Genomic DNA, 22,339 nt, shown 5'->3' on the forward strand with positions numbered 1-22,339 from the left:
ATGAATCAGTCTAAAACAAATCTGAAGCTACATTCCAGTAGTGGGTGATCGCCGTGATAAATCTTTTTTGTGTTGATGCGGCGCAGAGCAATCACAAACAACCAGTCTAGCGGTATTGACTCTTGTGTTAACATTTGATATAATTGCTACGACCATTTTTCGTCAGTTCACTGTTTATGGAATGTTGAAGTTATTGTTACCTAAAATATAGATAGCTGTACCGTTATCAGATCTGTCATCTTCTTGTTAAATTTTCGTATTTTCATTGGTCTTCAACTTCGTAGCTGAGTTGACTTTCTAATTGTTTTTTTTTCAAGCGAAACTGATGAGTCGTATGTAGACGAAACATCTGCTATAGGTGATAAAACAATCATGCTGTGTAGACGAAAAAAATACCTAAATATCATTAAAAGGCGATCTAGACATACATCATTGATACTGCAACCAAACAAAACAATCAAGCAAAAACCGTATCGAGGTCAATTGTCAATCTTTTATCGAATATTGAATTATATGGTAAATCTATTGTTATGAATATTAATCGAGTCATATTAATACGAAAACAAGAATGTGTCCATAGTACACGGATGCCCCACTCGCACTATCATTTTCTATGTTTAGTGGACCCTGAAATTGGGGTCAAAACTTTAATTTGGAATTAAAATTAAAAAGATCATATCATTGGGAACATGTGCACTAAGTTTCAAGTTGATTGGACTACAACTTCATCCAAAACTACCTTGACCAAAAACTTTAACCTGAATCGAACGGACGAACGGACGCACAGACGGACGAACGAACGAACGAACGGAGGCACAGACCCGAAAACATAATGCCCCTCTACTATCGTAGGTGGGGCATAAAAAATATAACATTTAAAATATCCCTTAATGTGCATACCTTTACTAGAATAAACATGTCAGTTTCCATTTATTCTTGGTTGTGTATACATGGCTAAATAATATGCAATGCTATCCGAGATAAAATCTTGACACTTCCCACTCTCAGTGTTTGATCTCGTGCGCTTTTTGGTTTTTCTTATTTTGTAGAATCGTTATATATTTCTTATATCTTAGACTTTTAGATTTTTATGTCATATACGTTAGACGTGATTGCTTCCCTTAGAAAATATAGTAGATACTTAGTCACCTGAAAGCGGTTGTGCTAAGGAAGTACTTCTTAAGCTCAGTCAGTTAACGCGCTGCCTTGTAACACAGAGGTCCCGGTGGAGACAAGCAATTTTGTAATGAAATTCATGCTCTCCGGTTATATGGGCGCCCAACTAAAAAAACCCGCTGTGGTTAGAGAGGAATTCTAACTAGGGTATGTGTTTTGAAAGTCATAAGGGCCCCCCTTCGAGGGAAAATGTTGGTTGATAATATAGGGAATTACTTAAGCATGACTAGTGGAGCGGGCTTCCCTTAGTCCAGTCAATGCCCCACCCCCTTATGAAAAGTTCTGTATCCGCAACTGACATGCCGATTAAATAATCAAAAAAGCGATACTCAATTTTTTTTATACAACCTTTACATTCTTTCGTTGACATTAGTAATGTGAAGATCATAATCGACATTTATTGGAATTTCTTTTCACTTAATACTAAAACTATGATGTTAAACCTCTCTTTGACATTGTCATCGTCCTAAACAAATCAACCAATGACATTTGAATTAAATGCACATATGGTATACATTCACATTAAATAATTACCAATACATTTACACACATTTACATAATATATATAAACAGTAAAGTTCTGGTGACAAATGCAAGTTGAATGACTATCAATCTGTTTTTAAAAATAATAAAATCAAAATAAATAGCACCACATCAGTTATTTACAGATCAACAATATTACAAACAATATACCAATTATACCGTGAAATGATTACAAAGGTGTCTTCTGGTTTTCATTTAGATGGAAATCACCTTTCTTTTTGCGACGCTCCAGAATTTCTGTTATTGTATAAAAGATCATTCCAACTGTAAGGAATCCAAAACAAAGGCCCAGTTTGACTTTTGTAACCAAAAATCCACTCCATGCAAAAGCCATAATGAACCCTAACGATTCCCACAATCTGTAGTTCGAGAATGCTGCTTCCGTATTATTTGTGAAGAGATACCCGTACAAGGCTGAAATAAAAGAAAGCTTATTGTAATTCTTAATTCTGATATGAGTGGAAATGGATGAAGACATTATATAATGTTGTTTTAACATTGATAACAAAAAAATAGAACATTTAAGAGTAAAGTCAGCATGAAACAACTGAAACGGTACGATTATCAAGAAATTTTAACTATAAAGCCATCAAAAGTTGGCTGGGTTCTTAGATGAAATGTGATTGTATGTTATCAAACGATTATAGACGTCTTCTGGTTATTTGTGTCGTTGGTTTGCAGTATCATTGATATTAATACACATTATCCTTTTTTTTTATATATAATACTGTTGGCTTTCTAATCAATTGATCCCAAGCGTATCTGATAACATTTAATATACCATGTGCAACGAAACATAAAACATCGGGATATCAGCATCTTACTTTTACGGCAATTGAATTGTCGGAACTATGTTAACACCTGCATGAGTGAAAACGTTTCACTACCATTTGCTTTGGAATGTGGTGCTTGTTAAAAACTATCTTATCTCTCTTGCTCGTAGTGTAAGAAATTTTGTTACTTTTTTTCCTTTTTCTTTAAGCTGGTTCAATACTTTCTAATTCGTTACATATCTTACTAAATGTACAATGAGCAATTCATTGTGCTTTTTGTCACTTTTTTTATTAATCTTTTTTTCCCCGAATGATCCACTTATATTCAATCCTTAAAAATATAAATATTTTTTTGTGATTGCTGTTTTATTGACGTTTAGTTGACAAATACTTTTATTCATATTATTTTTGTTGAGAACTTAAGATATTCTTGAACATAATACCATTAATTTGTGTTTGAATAACTGCATCTCCCATTCCCCACATTGCTGCAAATACGTAAAACAGGATCTCGTTGTCTGGATTTGGTTGCCACAGAAACAAAGCTATTTGTGTTCCACCATGCAATAAAAATGCTAAAAAAATATTTCATATTTTCAATTTTAAGTTGTAAATGAAATATGAAGGAAAATATTATAAAAACTTAGTGCATAGTCAATTTAGAATATCAAGAAAATAATCATTTTTTATTGTCTTTAAATTTAATAAATTTAATAAATGAAGACAATATTGTTATCTTAAGTTATTTTTAATTCATGCATTTTTTGAAAAGGTCTAGCACATCATATTTCATCTTTAGACCACTTATTGGAATTTTTTTTATAAATACGATAATTGATTGCATTTCAGATATCTTACCAAGCAGGAAAAAAGGTGCATGACCCACAAATTGAACCAGTCTACCAAAAGCGAATGAACAAATAGCATCCACTACACCATAACATATCATAACATAACCAACGTTCCAGATCCCAATTGCACAACTAATGTAAGACTGAAATAATAATTAGTATGACGTCTGTATTTAAGACAAAGGATAAAAATTAAGAAAAACACCAAAACAATTGATAAGCTTTATCATAAGTGAAAGATACGAAATCTTCTTAATCTATTTTTGTCAAAATGTCATATTTTTTTCAACCACAATTATGGATTGTGAACTTTGTTTTAGGTGCTTAAATGTTATAGAACAGAACGGATTTCAATCTTGCGGTTATAACAAATTAAACCGCGGTTTTTACAATCATGATTATTTTAATGATTCCTGAGTTTGACATGGTTTTTCTAAATTAAAGCGTAACAGTCATGCATGCTCAGTCTACACAGAAAAAGATAGCTCATATGAATATCACATGAAATTCACGTCAAAAATGTCACGTGAGATTCCCCTAAAACGATCTAATCACATGAAACACATATGAAAATCTCACACGTTAATTTTGATTCACATTAATGATGATAAATCTGAAGCTGACGTCAAAATATGTCAAAGAAAAAGAGTTTCACGTGATCTTTACAAAAACAGAAACTGGAATTTTTCATGATTTTAACTAAATTTGAAAATATAATTAGATGTTATTTGTTTATTATACTAGTAGTAAACATACACGTAAAAATTTTGTTTAAAAACAAAATCGTGTAATTTTCACGTGAAATGCACAAGAATTTCATTTCACGTGAAATTCATGTAAGTGAAATTTGCCTGTGTATGTAATAAAAGATGTAGAAAAGGTTTTTGTTTCTGTGTCTCATTTCACTATAGCGAAATTTCTTGCGGTCTACCAATGGTGACATCGTGACTGAATGTCGATTTCCCTGGAGGGTAATGCACGCATAGCTGGCGATGCCTACTCTGTCAAAGCATCCGGTATCATTCCTCCTGAGTTGAATTGTTGTTTTTATCTTCTTTATGGATCTATGAGATTGAACATCGATAAACTACTGTTTCCACGATTTTTTTTATCATCGTTCTTGTGGAAATTTTATTTAAAACATTTGATCTTTGCCGTCATTGTTCAGATGTGAATATGTGTTATCTAATCTCTTGAAAATATGCATCATTTATAAGTTAAATCGTACTAGGGATAGTTTCGATAAGACCCAAATCTAATACTTTTTTACCCAATGTATTTGAATATACCTCAATATAAGTATTTATGTCTATGGTCCAACAAATGTTACAAATTTAAAGCATTCAAATGTCCACTGATGTTTGGAACAAAAACTAATAGCGAACGTTTCGACAAAAGACTTTTAAACATGATGACTTGACGATTCACTTTGTCTAACTATGCGTTCTATGTTTCAACAATATAAATGTGGTTCATATCCAAGCGAATCTGTCAACTTTGGCCAAATTGAAAGTGTATAATTATTATAACTGATTTCGGGTGCTAATTTCAATGCTTAATAATCAGAAAAGATAGACAAAACATCTTTTGTTTTCCTTTCTCAAATTTTCATACTTTTTATTTGATATAATTTATATAATGTTTACCACACCTAGACCTTGACTCGAATGAATTCTGAAAACAGACAGTCGGTTATGTCTTTAACGATAGAGCAATATTTAAAATCAAGGAGGTAGTATTACAAAATACTTCTAAGATTAGATATCCGAATGAAGTATGCATATCTTAATTGCATGCTCAATACGATTTTCTTTAATTATTATCTGCAGTTACGTTCTCTACAGACGTTTAATACCTTAGTGTAATCGCCTGTTATAAATGCTTGTTCTATACCACTGTAGATGGTTAAGAATGTTAGGAGCTTCTGTGGCGTTGAACCCCACCAATGCTTAAATGTTGACAGGAATAATTCAGGTGATATTTTGCCATCTCCTCCTTGTTGCTTTTTATCCAGAGTAATCTTGTCAAGTAGTGTTGCAATAATAATAAACGCCATTACAGCACAGCCAACATAAATACCACACAGTGTGTATACCTGTAATTGGTCAATATAATGAATGTAAAGTCCAAGCATTAAAAGATTGCAAAATGTTGGTAGTTATGTCTGATCTTAAGAGCCATTACAGAAAACTTCAATAGCAGATGGGTTATTGCATACATTTCTTTACGAATTGATTGTGTCCATAAGTTCAAACAATCTATATTACATAAACTAAACATTATTAATAATCCATCAAAACGAATATCTACACTTTACAATCATTATGGACTTTCCGATTGGATTCTCCTCTGAGTTCAGTATTTTTGTGATTTTACTTTTCAATACTCCAAATGTACACAAAAAAAATGTAGTTGATCTATTACTTTAATATAGCTTCTTGAAAACGAACCAAACCAAATTTAATATTAAATAATTAAACATAAAAATAAGGTCACGGTCAAATAAATATGCCAGTCAGCCATGTACTCCCTACCCTATAATCATCCCATACACCAAATATAGGTGACCGTTTGCTTTGTGTGTCTATAGAGAACTTGAAAAATTGACATTGATCAATGACTCAATAAATATAAGGTCAGGTTAATTCTTCCAACAGACATGAACACCTTGCAATCGTTTAACATACTTGTAATAGTTGATATATTGCTTACAGTATCTAGGAAATGGGCTTAAACTTAAAACATTTCCCAATGAGCAATACAAATGAGAGAATGATCGATGGACTCTGTGAGACTGACTCGTTCAACGATCGGACTGTTGTCATTGTATTAGAAAAAAAGCACTTCGAAACAAAATTCCTGTCTAGCCTTTCAGGTTTCGATAAATTTGAGGGATGAATAACCTTTCACATTTTTGGTATAAGCGTCATTTTATTTTCCTGTTTTTTGTTTGTTTGTCAGAATATTTATATGTAATTTATTAAATTATATTGCCTCAACCTGAAATGTATCGGACATTTGTAATTCCTTAATAAAGCTACCTTGGACTTTCCGATGTTCAATGATAAGACAGTGATGACTAGTAGGTTAAATTGTAAGAAATAATAAATGTTTCTAAGACCATAGATTAATTTCGGTTGTCGTAATCGTACCTTTATTGATCAACTTCAAATCATCAAAATATATCAAACTTAAGTTTTATCGTTCAAAAACTTGTTTTGAGTTTGATTTTGAAGGTTGAAGTAATGATGTTTAACGATTAGTTAATCAGTAAATCATCAAATATTACATAGATATTTGATTTTTGTTTTCTATTTGTTTTAATGAAAATGTGGTGTTTTTTTGAAAATCTGTTCATTTGCAGTTGACCATAACATGTACATGTACTTTCATACTTAATCGATTGTTGGTGCCAAAGACAATTTTAATGATACATTCTAATGCAACATCGTTTGTAACGTTATTTTGTTCAGAAAACGTCTCCAATTCGCATGGCATCAATTCATAATTGCATAGTTGATGCTGTGAAAGCGAACGCACTAGCACAGACGACAGATGATAGGTTTTAAATGGATAATTTGACGATGTTATCTGTCAGTTTCATTACAATGGTGAAAACTAACTTGTATGATTCAACCAATCACTACACATACAAATGAATTTTGGAAACACCACCACCTAAAGTTGGTGATGAGCTTAGATGTTCTTGGAACAAGGATCTAAAACACGAGAGCAACATGTTATCAATTGCATGCGTCCTAATCGCTTTTCTTGATTTACCTTGAACAAGAACGCGTAAAGTCGAATATTTGCAAGCTATATAATCAAAAAGGACATAAAAACATAGCCATATCAATGTAAGGTCAACATTGCCTGAAGGACTGTTGAAACTTAAGGTGGTACCTAACACTTTAACTAAAATTAATTTGGCTCGTTTAATTTTCTTTAAAGTTTGACAAAGTATTTACTTTGACCCTTTAACAAAAATATAAAATAATCAAAAGATTTGAACCAACCGTTTAATCAGAAAAATTACACTGGTTATATAGCAGTTTGACAAAAACTTTTTTGATCATCGAGAAGCTTATATTCCCTTAAAAACACAACGTCATTAAAACGTTCTGCTGATTTTACAGAGTTATCTCCCTGTAGTGTTAGGTACCACCTTAAGTTTCTATATATCTTTTATAAACGGACAATTTTAGAAAGGTTTGTTATAAATCATATCTATATGACTACTGTGCTGATGATATCCTCTGAGACTTACAGCCACCAGCAAGAGAAAAAATGAAAACAACACGCTATCATAAATGTCATGCTTTATGCCTGGTTGCGCCTATCCAAAGTCAGAAGCTACAAGCCTTTGTTAGTCTTGTATGTATCTTTTTTTTTTTATTTTAGTTCAGTAATGTTTAGGATTTTAGTGTGACGTCAATTTTCACTGAAGTAGTACACCTTTTATAAAGGGGCCAGCTTAAGCCCGCCTCCGGATGCGGGGTTTTCATGCTACATGAAGACCCAGTAATGGTTGCCTTGGGCTTTTTGGTCGGGTTGTTGTCTCTTAACAAATCGCCTTTTCTGTTCTCAATTCTATTTATTTAAATATTTGATAGTTTACTTATATTATCACAACAAGTTGACGAAGGTGAAGTTTTCACAAACCTTTGTATCATCTGGTCTATCCAAGTTAGAATTATTTGCTGCTGGAGCAGTGGGATCAAAATTTGCCCCACATAACTCTAAATCTTCTGTGGTATTCCCTGGCGTTACAGCAAACACGGTGGATGAGATCAAATTACCCCAAATCTGACCTGAATATATTAAAGTCACAATCAGTTAAAACATTCTAAAAATCATATTTAAGAACAGGTTCCTGCAAGTTTAAAATTATTTATTCAGTCTTTTTATGCCTATTAGCTAATTGCAAGGCATGTTTGTTAAATTATATAATAAGTTCAGAAATGTATTTTAATGATGCCATATGATTCTCCTCATATCTGTTATTCATCAAGACCTACGTATTCTGGGAAACGCGTGTCGGGATTCGAAGAACGGTAGCATTAGTTCGGGTGATTTGCTTTTGCGACAATTGGCATTTCATTTGCATCAAAATAATCTTAGTTATAACGTAATGTATGAGTCATTTACACACATTTGCCTACAGGCAACGTTGTTGCGATATTCTAATGAAGAGTAGCGCTTGATGTTACTTCACTGAGCTAGTGAGCTTATCATTTACGGTAACTGTTCCGATGAATAAGAATTATCTGCCCTTGATTTAAAATGATTATTTTCTGAAAAGTACAAAAATATGCTTTACAACATTCATTTTTTTGATAATTTATTTTTCTTCGAGTTCTAGGTTTTTCGTTGTATATTGATTGATACCTGGTGCAATTTTTGTTTTAAACGAAAAAGTATTTTTGCAACATAACCAGAAGGAAGTTCAGAAAAACACATCTATTATACCTTACATACATTACTTCGTATCATTTTCTAATTGTTGAAATAATGTCTTATATACACTATATCAAGTGTGTTTTCTCTTGAAACTCGAATCGTATACAGAAAACGGAAGTAAATGTATTAAAAACAACCTATCCTTGAATTCTTGAAAAAAATATCCTTAGTTGTCTTTTCAAATATTAAAAGCAATGGAGATGTACTTGTCATATGACATTTACATGTTCACCTATACTTTGATATTTATGGTTGCTTTTAAATCAATTATTTCATATTTTTTACATTAAAAGGGCTTAGGCTAACGATTTCGTTGTTTGAAAAACTGAAAATTAACATTCTTGGTGTTGATGGATTTTTTTTAAATACGGACAGTACGAATACGAATACTAAAATTTTATTTTGATTCGGTTCAAATATATAAAACGATACAAACATAAGCTCGTAAAAGCTTATTATGGAATATAGAATAACAAACTCCAAAACTGGAAACATGTTTTGTTTACATGCATCTGATCAAAACTTTTAAGTTTCAAAATGTTCTCTGTGAAACGTTTAGAAGGAAATATGCGACAAGAAAAACACTCTTTCAGAGTAAAAATGAAAGGTTATTTCAAATTGTCAAAAATCTCGAAACAATATGGATTTCCACGTCAAAAGCATGTTGCACTGAACTGGTAATACAAGTGGGTATGGCTGGATGGAGGTCTTTCTTTTATGTAATCTTTTAATTTGTTTATTTCACTTTTTCTATTCATTATACTTTTTGCCCATTATTGTCTATTCTTTATATTCTAAAACCCTACTATTTGTTTTTGCTTATTTTTTCTCTTTTCTTTGTACGTTTTGCCCATTCTTATATCTATTCTATAAACCCCATCCACACCTTCATCCAAGATAACAAAAATAACGAACCCATTATGCTTCCTAACAATATCTAATATTTTAAAAGGGGATATCTTCTTGTTGAGAATCAAATTGTCTTCAAATCTGTTCAATTATAAGTCAATAATGAAATCTGACTTACTTGTTTGAAATATCATGAAGAAGAAACCGAAGAATCTATTAATGACGTCATCTTCCGTTGCGCCTGTCAATTTAGCATACCACACAGCAATTTGCGTAAGATATGCACACTTAGCGGACCATAATGTGGCTGCGCCTAATCCAACAATTATTGAAGCTGGTATGATGGTTCCCCATACGGCATAAAAGTTAAATGCCATATAGACAATATAACATAACATTGATAATGCCACAGTCCATTTACATCCAAGATGCGCGATAACAAAAGATGGGAATAGCATGCATGATACAACAAGGGCGCCATATACTATAGACAATCCACCTGTTCCAAGTCCTTCCTCTTTGTTTAATGTACTTTGTAGATTTGATAGGGACTGGAATGAAGTAAATAGGAACATAAATCCAACACTGACGACAAGAACATTTTTGAGAATAGTCTTCGTTCCCATTGGGGGAGTTTTAGAGTTTCCAGCAGACGTGCCCATACTGTATGGCGGTGGAGCGTCTATTGAATTACCACCGTTCTGTTGTTCCTCTTTAGATTTTTCCTCCATGTTCAAATCTAAAATGACAAAATTCAACTAAGCAAAATAGTTATTTAGCAAAAGTGATAATAATAAATGTTGTTGAAAATATATAGACCATTGTATGGTGTTATTTTTCATGGTCAGAGTTGAGGGTAACGGATTCCAAATACGAGGAGTCGGATTCGCAATACAAGATCATACGAGGCTTCGGATTCCCAATACAAGACTTCGGATTCCCAATACAAGACTTCGGATTCCCGATACCAGGCATTGGATTCCCAATATGAGGCTTAGGATTCCCGATACTAGGATTCGGATTCCCAATACAAGGCTTCGGATTCCCAACACGAGGCTTAGGATTCCAAATAAGAGTTTTCAGTAACCGGTCCTTGCGGATGTGAGTACGTACATATATCAATATATTAATACATCTTTACGGACATTTTCCAAGATGCTTTCTTCATATATATATATATATATATATACACTGTACAAAAAGTATCCCGTACAGTCAAGCTCTCAGAGTCAAGCGGATTTGCTCCTCTGAAGAGGCTGTCACGAAACGGTTACAAGAACTTCGCGGATTTTTGACAAAACGAGGTTATAAGAAATTGGACATAGATAAGGGGTTTGCGCGCGCTAACAATAACAGCAGCAATGACCTCTTACAGTACAAACGGAAGAGGCGCAGCAAAGTAGTCCCGTTTGTTCTAACATACAATCCAGCCTTCACTAACCTTTCACGTTTGATCCGTGCCAATTGGCAAACTATTGCCAAACACCCTAAATTATCCAAGATCTTTCCCAATCCTCCTGTCTTAGCTTTTCGGAGACCAGCAAGTCTGAAAGACTTATTTGTTAGAGCTGACGTCTCCTCAAATAAAAGCTGTTCAATTGCAGGATGGTGCAAGTCATGTGGTAACAGACGTTGTCTGACTTGTCAACAAATACTGAATACTCAAACATTCACTTGCCACTCGACTGGGTCTGTGCACACTATATATTGCAATGTAACTTGCAAAACCCAGAATGTTGTATACCTCCTTCAGTGTCGATGTGGTATGTGGTATGTTGGCGAGACAGAACAGCCATTCAACAAACGCATGAATGGTCATCGAAGTGACTACACTTGCAAACCCGAACTACCCGTAAGTCGTCATTTGAGATCACGCGGGCACACACAAGCTGATCTCAAAACCTTACCATCACAATGATAGACCACAACGAGGGTTGGTCGAAGGTCGACAGAGTCGCTCGGGAAAGATTTTGGATAAGAAAGTTACGGACAGTTTCCCCAGAGGGCATAAATCACTTGTTTCCAGTAAATCTGGCTTTAGTACTGGCTTTACAGTTCTATTTTTTTTAAATACCAGTTTAAAAGAGGGACGAAAGATACCAAAGGGACAGTCAAACTCATAAATATTTAAATTACAGGGCTCCATTCATTCCGGGTGAATGTATAAGTACGTAGCCACGTTCAATTATTTTACTTCATCAGATAAAACTTATTTTCTAATCATTTTTTTAAACTGCTATTCGTTTGGGAGGCTTAAATATGAAGTTTCTGTTGCAATTGACCTACCGTTGTCAAATTTGAAATATTATACCAACTTGGATCGGGTAGGACATTTTTATTTTTTTTTTGTTTGAGGACTGCACTCTTTGCAGTTATAACATCTAAACTGTCACAACCTTCGGAAATAAAGAGTTGCGCCAGTTCACATCGCAAGCTAAGTAACTTCTTTCATTTGGCATATCTTTGTTATCTTTGCGCCGTGTTCGGAAATTTTAAAATTGTACTAGCGTCTGTGGTGTTCGCTTAAATTGAATAAATTACAAGATTTGGAAAAAGTTTTTCAGTTTGAATATATTAACAGAATTCATTTGACATCGTGCTATTATTGAAGAAGGATATCTGTTATCCGAAATATATAATATTTGTTCATTTTATAGTTATTTAATGGTGATGTTGTACCCTTTTTGACTTGTTATGTATTATATTTTGTAGTGTACAGAATCATATTACATGATCCATCGCCCTGTAAGATTTATCGTTGACTATTTTTTCAGTCATTTTATATATATATAAGTGTCTAAGAATGTAAAGTTAACACACTAATGAGTGTTATAAAATTAGGTGTTATATTTTATATATTATTCACGCAATATTTCGCTACAACAAATTAGCTTCATCGGACGTGTGCATCTATCTAGATGAAATCGGATTCATGACAAAAAATATCTTTGTAGCTTGTAGCTCGTGTAAAAGTTTAACATATTGATTGATGGTGTATATAAAACATATTTTTGCCGTTTATTGTACATAATAATTTTCAAATCTAAACAAATAGTTGTTTTAGTTAAATAGAATGAAATTCATGATTTATTCCTTTGGTTTTGGGTAGAACTGTTTTTCATCCCTCTCATTAAGTCCAAATTTATTTACAAACTGATCCACACCTAGATAGATTGAATGTTGATTGTTGCTATATTTAGATTCTAGATGGTCGTGTGGTCTAGCGGGACGGCTGCAGTGCAGGCGATTTGGTGTCACGATATCACAGTAGCATGGGTTCGAATCCCGGCGAGGGAAGAACCAAAAATTTGCGAAAGCAAATTTACAGATCTAACATTGTTGGGTTGATGTTTAGACGAGTTGTATATACATTATGTACACAGCCATGTATCACCATCATTGATGGCGATCCGATGGATACATCTGTTGTAGGGTTGTCACTGACTCAGACGTACTTATGAATATAATTATTTTCTGTGACTGTATCTTACATTAATTTGTAGGATCCTTTACTATAGATAATTTAGCTGATCTGTAACAATAACATCTTCATGCCTTATATATCATGTACTGTAGTACGCCGCTAGATTAAAACTGACGTGGAAAGGTAACATATGGCCACCGAAAGCTCTTTATTGAGAGCCCAGGTGGTCGTGTGGTCTAGCGGGACGGCTGCAGTGCAGGCGATTTGGTGTCACGATATCACAGTAGCATGGGTTCGAATCCCGGCGAGGGAAGAACCAAAAATTTGCGAAAGCAAACTTACAGATCTAACATTGTTGGGTTGATGCTTAGACGAGTTGTATATATTATACAACTCGTCTAAACATCAACCCAACAATGTTATACAACTCGTCTAAACATCAACCCAACAATGTTAGATCTGTAAATTTGCTTTCGCAAATTTTTGGTTCTTCCCTCGCCGGGATTCGAGAACAAAAATTTGCGAAAGCAAATTTACAGATCTAACATTGTTGGGTTGATGTTTAGACGAGTTGTATATATTATACGACTCGTCTAAACATCAACCCAACAATGTTAGATCTGTAAATTTGCTTTCGCAAATTTTTGGTTCTTCCCTCGCCGGGATTCGAACCCATATGCTACTGTGATATCGTGACACCAAATCGCCTGCACTGCAGCCACCCCGCTAGACCACACGACCACCTGGGCTCTCAATTTAAAAGAGCTTTCGCTGGCCATGTGTTACCTTTCCACGTCAGTTTTAATCTAGCGGCGTACTACAGTACATGATATATAAGGCATGACGATGTTATTGTTACAGATCAGCTAAATTATCTATAGTAAAGGATCCTACAAATTAATGTGAGATACAGTCACAGAAAATAATTATATTCATAAATATATACGAGTCTAAATTGAAATCTACGTTCAAACCTATAATTGCGTTGGATAAAAACCGCAATTTTTATACGTGTGCATGTCAAACACATTTCGTTGTAGAAGGGTCTAAAAACAGCACAAACAACATTTTCCAAAAGACCCAAAAAGTGAAAAAGTATATTTAAACAACGCATTTGACTAAAAGGTTGAACTACTGATGTTCTTTAACCCTGCTGACTGCCATTGGCGATTGCCAAACAAAATTGATCACGAGATGTAACAAAATGGATCTTAATATAAATTTAATTCTAAACAGAAAACAATAAACTTGTGGCCTAGACGTTATGCTACAACCATAAGGTGTCAATATTTTTTTGTACACCAGATCTAGATTTCGACAATATATGTCTCTTCAGTGATGTTAGGGATTGAAACGGTATTTGGAAGGCCCTATAATATATTTATACATGTAAGTACGTCTGAGCCAGTGACAACTCTACAACAGATGTATCCATCGGATCACCAGCAGTGATGGCGATACATCGCTGTGTACACTATATATATATGCAAAAAAGGAACTCTTTCGAAATTATCATTATCGATATGTTAAAGATCTAGTACATTCGAATGATTGTATTATACATTTTACACAAAACATAACTTATATATGCAGTGTTCGTCATCATTAAACTGGCGAGCTAAGATGTTTACTTGGATTATTTAATGTATTCATAGAAACACAAAAAAATACTAGTCATTCTTTAAATAAATTTTAAACGTTTGGTAAAATCTGAAAAATTGAAGGAAATAATTTGATCAAGACAATAGTTGGTCTCTTGTGGAGAGTTGTCTAATTGGCAATCATACCACATCTTCTTTTTTAAATATACTGTTAAGAAAGATCTAAACTCCAAGAATATTGTTGTCATTATTTAAGTTTTATTGGAGTGTTTTGCCTTTCTTTCATTTACTTTCAGACATATAAATTACGCAGAAAATCATTACAGTAGATAACACTGGTACATGTACGATCAAATATTTGTGTAGTTAAATAACAAGTGTTTTAAAGGAAAAGAAAGTAAATTACGTTCGGAAGTACACCAGAGGTATCTTCTTGACAGCACGAGAACGGCTACTGTGGCGGTGACCACCGTGATTTATAATACAAATGTACTTAAAAGATAGGTCAGGATGATAAACAATATAACTGTTATAGAGTTGGTCTTTTTTGCATACAAATTGATATGAATATCCTTTCCGTTAAAAGATACTGTGCATTTGTCGCACCGTTTAAAAGTTGTTTCATTCCTACTAATCACAAGCAAGGGTAGATAAACTGGTAAAACACTGGCCCTCACCAAAGTGAGAAATTGAACTGGGTCTCTAGAAAACTCCAACAGAGGAGATAATGATATTTCGTTTGTCCCGTCGGTCAACGTCAAGTGAGGTCTCCAAGTACAATTAGAAAAAGTGAAGTATGTTCCCTTCTTTTGGATTGTTTGATAGTCACACACGCAGTTAACAACTGCAGACTTAACAAAGATCTGCTCAGAATTTGAAAGAACAATATAATTGTGATGAATGTCTTTCAAAGTACACCCTTTATATAAATATACTTTTCTTTTTATACAGTGCAATGTTTGTTCTTATCTTAATCGTGTTAATGCTTGCCCCGAATTTGAACAATTAACCTTATGCTTTAACAAGTGCATATAAAAAGAAAATATGGGTTGATTACCAAGGAGATAACTTTCCACAAGAGACTAACTGACACAGATATTAACAACTATATGTCACCGTTCAACATGTGTTATGCAGTTTGTTGTCAGAGTGTCAGTGTAGCTTACTAACTTGATATTGTAATCTCCCCAGATGCATTGCAATCTCGGTGACTTTAAACTATTACCTTATGTTACTTTGCATAAAGCACTACTGCTCGGTAACTTCGTGAGATCTCAAATATTTGCGTTTTAATAGTGTATGTACTATACGTTTGATGTGCGTATTGAATGCACATGACTTAACGGAAACTAATAAATAAAAGACATACACGAACAGATACAAAGTTAAAGCAAATATGACTAATGCAACAACATAAACAACACAATCATGTAGACAAAAACCTCTATATTTCAATTTGAAGATTTTTTGCAAAAACAAATAAAAATATTAGTGTATCAGCACAACTTCCACTGTTTTTTGTTACTTGTAAATGTATAGGAAAATTCTGATAATCTGACTATCGATGTAAAGTCTATAAAAGAAAATTTTGATAATCTGAATATAGATTTAATTATATATACAGAATTTTCTGACTATCGATTTATTTGTTCGAATTCCATCGTGCCTTTGATAATTAAAATCTAAAGGTTCTTTTATCTTTTCAGTCGAGCCAAAAGATCAAACGTAGGTCAGTAGAATAATCCTCATTCAGGTATATACATTGCATTATAAACCCTTTCTAATCAATTTCACTCATATTGTTTTTTTAAGAATGCAAGAAACGATCATATTTACATTGAAAGTGTAATTTCTGAAGGTGCCAGGTCACCCATTCAAATTCCTATCTATTCATCAAAGTTTACTAATTTTTCACAGCATTCTATATTGTTTTCCTTACAGTTTAACTTCATATATTCTTAATTGTCAGACTCAGTACATGTATCACCTCTCTACATGATCATTTTCCACCGATTTTCGATCTCGTACTAAATCACCTCCGTTCCGCAGGTAACTACTACTACAAAATAACCGCTGCATGGTTTTCGGGAAATCTTAAATAAGTTAACTATAGTGAGCGAATTAATCATCAATGTTTAATGCAATCTTATGAACAAGTAAAATTTGGCTAACAATCTTGTAAATTTTTTTCTCTTTCGTCAAACGCTTCATATCTGTATTTATTAGTTAGTTTAAGTAAACAATGACACTGATCAAAAGCACTATTGTTTTGTCCGGAAAAGGGCTACTTATATAGATGTTCTAATTTGGAGTGGGAAAATTAGTGGGTTGACGACTGAAACGAAGCGGTATAAATTCTAGTAACAATGATTTACATAATTAATATGATACCGAATTTAGAAGGGACAATTGGAGAGATTTATAATATTGATGTTTCGATAAAGATTTAACACATTACAATGGTATACCAATTGATGATTGATTGTTGTTAACGTCCAGTGGCAAATAGTTCATGCATGTTCAGGACGAGAACAAGTTAACATTATAAATGTATACCGACCAATACAGCATATGTAGTTGATGATATCTTTGGATTCTCTTTTAAATATAATTATCTACAAATTATCTAGAATCAAAACTTTATAAAGTGCTGGTTAAACAAAGAAAACACTTATGAAACACGCAAATATAGCCCGATAAATCGATTATCAGATTATCTGCATATTGATATTGTAAAATATCAGCTGCTTGACATTATATGAAGACTTTTTGATCTCGTTCGCTACGCTCAGTCGACAAAAAGCTTCATATTATGTCTAGCAGCTGATATTTTACGATATCAATATGCAGATAACCTGATAATCGGCACTTATCAATTGCTTTTAACCTCTAGATATGTTTATTTTTAAATATCTTTAAATTGATCCTTGTTAGCTGTCTCTCATTTTAAAGTATGACGCATTTCCATTCATTTATACAAATTGTAAACTAAAGATTTTGTAAATATAGATATAAAAAGACGTGGGTATGAGTGCAAATGATACAACTCTCCATCACAATTTGTAAAAAGTCAACCAATATGGGTCAAAGTACGGCCTTCCACACGGAGCCTTGGCTCACATCGAACAGCAGGCTATAAAAGGTTCCAAAAATGCTAGAGTATGGCCTTTAGCACAGATCCTTGACTCACACAAAACAGCAAGATATATAGGGCCCCATAATTCCATGCATAAAAAATAGTTCAGTCAAAAGCGAAGAAGAGTCCTTTTATTTATAAAATCGTTACTTTAAAGAATTCGTAAACGCAAAGAAAACAATTATGTCAAAAGCAAAAAATGATCAAGAAAAAAATAAAAAGCATTAGATAAAAACAAATACCAAATAAAAACAACCAATACAGGACAATAAAACAATCACACTAAGTCTTGCAATTTACCATGTATTAAACGTACATTCTTCTGTAGAAATGCATTATGTAGTAACTTTATACTAGACCTAACACGTTTAAACGTATATTAACAATACATTAACAATAGTCTTAGCGGTATCTTTATATTCTTAAGGCTTACAATTTAACAACAGGTAAAAATTGATAAGTTTCAATATTATTTCAGAAAAAAAAGTAAACTATTCTTACCGTTAAAGGGTATCAACTTCCAAAAAAAGTTATTTAGACGGTGGCATCTAATGTATAGTAAACTTAAAACCACGTGGGATAGATTACATAGTCTACCTCTCCATTGAATGGTTGTTAGGTTAGGCAAATATAAACAATCTTTCTGAAGATAATACACCAATTTAACACCCAGACTAAGTGCATTATTTTATGTGTGACGCAAACCCTTATGTCAAAAATACAATCCTAAAGAAACAATAAAATTCATAAATAGCGGATATGGGTTTAGAGCCTATTTTGAACTTGCGATACAAATTAAACAAGGGTGTTTCGAACAGTATACTTTTTGTAACATGTATTATATTTGTTAGTGTAGGAGAAGTTTTCGGAAGCCATATATCCTAAATTGCGTATTCCCTGGTGCAATGTAAATATTCCTTTGACTATTATATTACAAATATGCAATATACTATCTGTCATCGCCAGCCCCGCTCCTTTAAACTAAAGTGACCGCCCCTTATCCCTGATATCCCCAAAGTCTGGGAAGGAGTGTAAAACGTAAATTAAACGATAAATGTAGCCCAATGAGATAAAATGAAATTGCACATCAGTTAAAAGTTTATTGTATCCTTCGACACCGGTAACCCCCGAAAGACCATGCCTAATCCGTTAAATCGCCACAAGACATATATATATATATATATATATAGTAGATACCATATCGGAATACGTATGTTAATGGATATTACTCGGTAAAATTGAATTTCATATCAACGCAATACATTATCGACAAAATTAAAACAAAATGTGTACACCATGAGGACAAACAGTATACATGTATACAGTACAGCACAACACCAGGGTGAAAAAGAGACACCAACCCAACGAAAGGATAGTTTGCACATTTATGATAGGTGCACTAGGCCAATACGATAACCTTAACCACCCTCAAAGAAAAATACCTCAATACATATCTAGCGGTCAACCTTTCGATAAACGCTCTTCAACAATAGAGAGGAGCCTATATTATATGTCAATTCGATTCATGGACTTAGGACTATCCAAGATGTGCCATCGAACACTTTCTCTAAAATGACAAAACACACAATAGCATAAAACTAATCTTTTCACCTACTTTTTATAGTTTGTTCTTACGTTGAACTAGTACTGTTACATCACTGTCACAGCTTAAGGGGAGAATTTGGAGCCCGCTAACATGTTTAACCCCGCCACAATCTGTATGTATGTGTCTGTACCAAGTAAGGAGCATGTTATTCCGTGGTTTTCGTTTTTTGCTCTGTAACATACTTATTTTTCGTTCATTATTTTGTAATTAAATCAGGACTAGTCTACTTTTAAAGGAAGATGATTTGCCTAACCTTACAATGACGTCACGGTCCAGCTAGCAAGCATGCTAACCAAAAATATTACCTCTGCCTACACACTAATTGAAATCGGCTGTAATTCAAAACCAAAACTTTGAAAAACAATTTTATAAATTTCTGAACTTTATTGATAATATTATAATAAACAATGGGTGTGAAAAATGTTTTTTTTTTAATTAATCCCTGCAGTTGGAATTATACTTCCACAATAAAGCTCAACATAATTGTACTATTGTAATAGATTTGAGTTTTTGTTTGGACAAATTTTAGATATCTTCATCCCTGTTGTAAAAAAAAGTTATGATGAAAAACGTATAGCATGTAAAAAAAAGCTATTTAACAATGATGTCCGAATTATTCTGGGAAAATATTTTGATCAAACAAACGACTTAACAAAGTGTTTTTTTCTGCTTGCTCTAGCTTTTTATGCTGTTTAAGTTTGTAATAATGAAAAACATAAGACTTGTATTGAATAAGGAAATGTTAAAAGATTAAAAATGTCCAAATTAATTCGGTTTACTATTTTGTTCAAAAAACAAAATAATTTTCAAAATTTTTTCATCTTCCTGGCTATTTTCAAATTCAAAATGTTCAAGCTGCCAAATTTTATATTCTCATATTCAATATCCATTGAATATATATATACAAAAGCAATAATAACGTTATTCATTAAACTTGAGAATACATTGTTTATTTACACAGATAGATTTATCTCATGTACTTAACATAGATAATGAACACCCACCGAATTCGAACAAATATTGATTTACCTGTTGCAGATAACATCAGAGGACTTGTAACAAGGAAGTTCATTCCATCCCTGTCAGACTGGTCAAGTAAACATACATTACCGCTAGGTTGTGGACTCGCTTTTGTTGTTTGTATATCTTCTGCCATGCTAACATAAAAAAAATCCCGGTCGGTTATATCTTAGAGAGACATGTATGTGTCGGTTGTAGAGTAAATGTTTGTGCATGAGCTTGAATATCATTTGGATAGCATATTAAACCTTCGACGTGACAAAAATACAAATATCTAAAAACATTTACAACGATGTCGGGTGGGGGTGGGGTATACATTTTTGCATCATTTTACTATCCCCTGTTCCATTACTTACAAACAAGAAGATGTGGTATGATTGCATATGAGACAACCCTCTACAAGAGCTCAATTGCCACAGACATGTTTTTAATGGGTCATATTATGGCCTTTACCAATGAGCAAAGCATACTGTCACATGTATTATGTCTTATCAAACATTTGCAAATCCGTGGTCTTATTTCACTTGTAATGCATAATTATGGATATAAATGTTTTGTAAAATATATTTTTATCATAGGAATCATTATTGATCAAATCAGCAATCAAATTAAATTTTGACAAAGGCGTTCATAATTTGAAAATATTATTGTGGTATTTGTTCAATAGTATATGTCATTTGTAAGTTCGTGGGCTCTTTCTAAGAATGACTACGGATTTATAATTTACTACTACTCGGCTCAGCTAGATATCACAAAATATCAATCGTGTATATGTATTTCCAAATTCCCATGTTGCTATACTTCTATTGAACGGAATATTATTTGATCTTTAAAATACATTTGATCGTGGATTTACTTAATACCATAGTTCAACTACATTATTATTATGTCATATAAACATTTTCATTCTTATACTGTATCATGAGCGTATGCATTCAAAATGATTTTGATACACCAAACGTTGAATGATTTTTTTGCATGCACTTACCAGTGACGTTATATCTATTCGGAACATTGAACTTGGTGTTTTCTTTTTACTCATAAGAGGTTTAAATACTTTATCCCGCAGATAACCCGAAAATTGCAATCTTCGAAATGCGAGGTTAAAAACTGTAATGAGTATCAAACGTTTTAACAGGAGAAGGTCCAGTAAGGGCCAATATTGGCCTAAAGCTTCAGGTACATCTGACGAAAGATTTTAGACAATTTTAAACACATATATAGTGTCTACTACAGTCGATTCAATTAGTTAATGTGAAAGATTTGAACTGATTTGGCCATCAACGACGCTCAAAATGAAGTTTGATTATGAAAGAAAAATCTATCAAATAAGCCATAAAATCTCACTTTTCAGATGGTGTTTGTCTAAAATGAAAGCAGCCACATTCGTGTTCACTCTTAACATTGATATATGTTATGTAGTATCATCAAACACAACTAACATTTGATTATTTTAGATTGAAAGCAAATCCGGCCACTTCCATTTACGACTTAAATAATAAGGATGACTTAATGCTAGTAGTATCCAATACACGTGCATTGTATTGTAAAAAAATCCAGTCCATATTTTATGTTAAAGAAGTCAGTTTATTAAAAGTTTTTCAATCAGATATTGCCTTTTTGGTATTTGGGCTTTAAATTTCTTGCATTTTGTTAAAACAGCAAAATCTCATTTCAAGATCTGGTTTATCAAATGTATAATAGATATGTACCAAGGCTTTACCAAAAATAATATCTTGCTACGAGGTGTGTTTTTAAGTTCGTATAATATCTTTTTCTGTATAATAGATTATATCTAAAAAAAATATGTGCAAAATGGCCGTTTTACGACATCATCTTATTATTTTTATAGTTTCCGGGGCAAACTATAGGATTTTGATCGTACCCAGTCCTTTCACAA

The 22,339-nt window shown here is 33.0% G+C and overlaps 1 protein-coding gene across 2 annotated transcripts; it reads right to left on the minus strand.

Moving 5' to 3' along the window:
• Positions 1-1,500: 1,500 nt before the first annotated feature.
• On the minus strand, positions 1,501-20,554 carry LOC134721499 (protein unc-93 homolog A-like). Of its 2 annotated transcripts, none has more exons than XM_063584558.1 (7): positions 20,449-20,554; positions 9,831-10,391; positions 8,006-8,154; positions 5,199-5,438; positions 3,351-3,486; positions 2,936-3,067; positions 1,501-2,133 (listed from the first exon to the last, which is right to left on the minus strand). In XM_063584558.1, the coding sequence occupies exons 1-7, from the start codon at positions 20,489-20,491 to the stop codon at positions 1,889-1,891; spliced, it is 1,506 nt and encodes a 501-aa protein (XP_063440628.1). In that variant the 5' UTR covers positions 20,492-20,554; the 3' UTR covers positions 1,501-1,888. The 2 variants fall into 2 exon arrangements, with proteins under 2 accessions (XP_063440628.1, XP_063440629.1); XM_063584559.1 differs by lacking the exon at positions 20,449-20,554 and adding an exon at positions 18,315-18,422.
• Positions 20,555-22,339: the final 1,785 nt, after the last annotated feature.

This window comes from Mytilus trossulus, chromosome 6, assembly GCF_036588685.1.
Source record: "Mytilus trossulus isolate FHL-02 chromosome 6, PNRI_Mtr1.1.1.hap1, whole genome shotgun sequence".
NCBI lineage: Eukaryota > Metazoa > Mollusca > Bivalvia > Mytilida > Mytilidae > Mytilus > Mytilus trossulus.

Coding starts and splice junctions, on each gene's coding strand:
- LOC134721499 (XM_063584558.1), bottom strand. CDS start 20,491: ATGAACTTCCTTGTTACAAGTCCTCTGATGTTATCTGCAACAG. Junction 8,155..9,830: donor CTTCATGATATTTCAAACAA/GTAAGTCAGATT, acceptor TAATATATTCAG/GTCAGATTTGGGGTAATTTG. Junction 3,068..3,350: donor TGCACCTTTTTTCCTGCTTG/GTAAGATATCTG, acceptor ATATTTTTTTAG/CATTTTTATTGCATGGTGGA.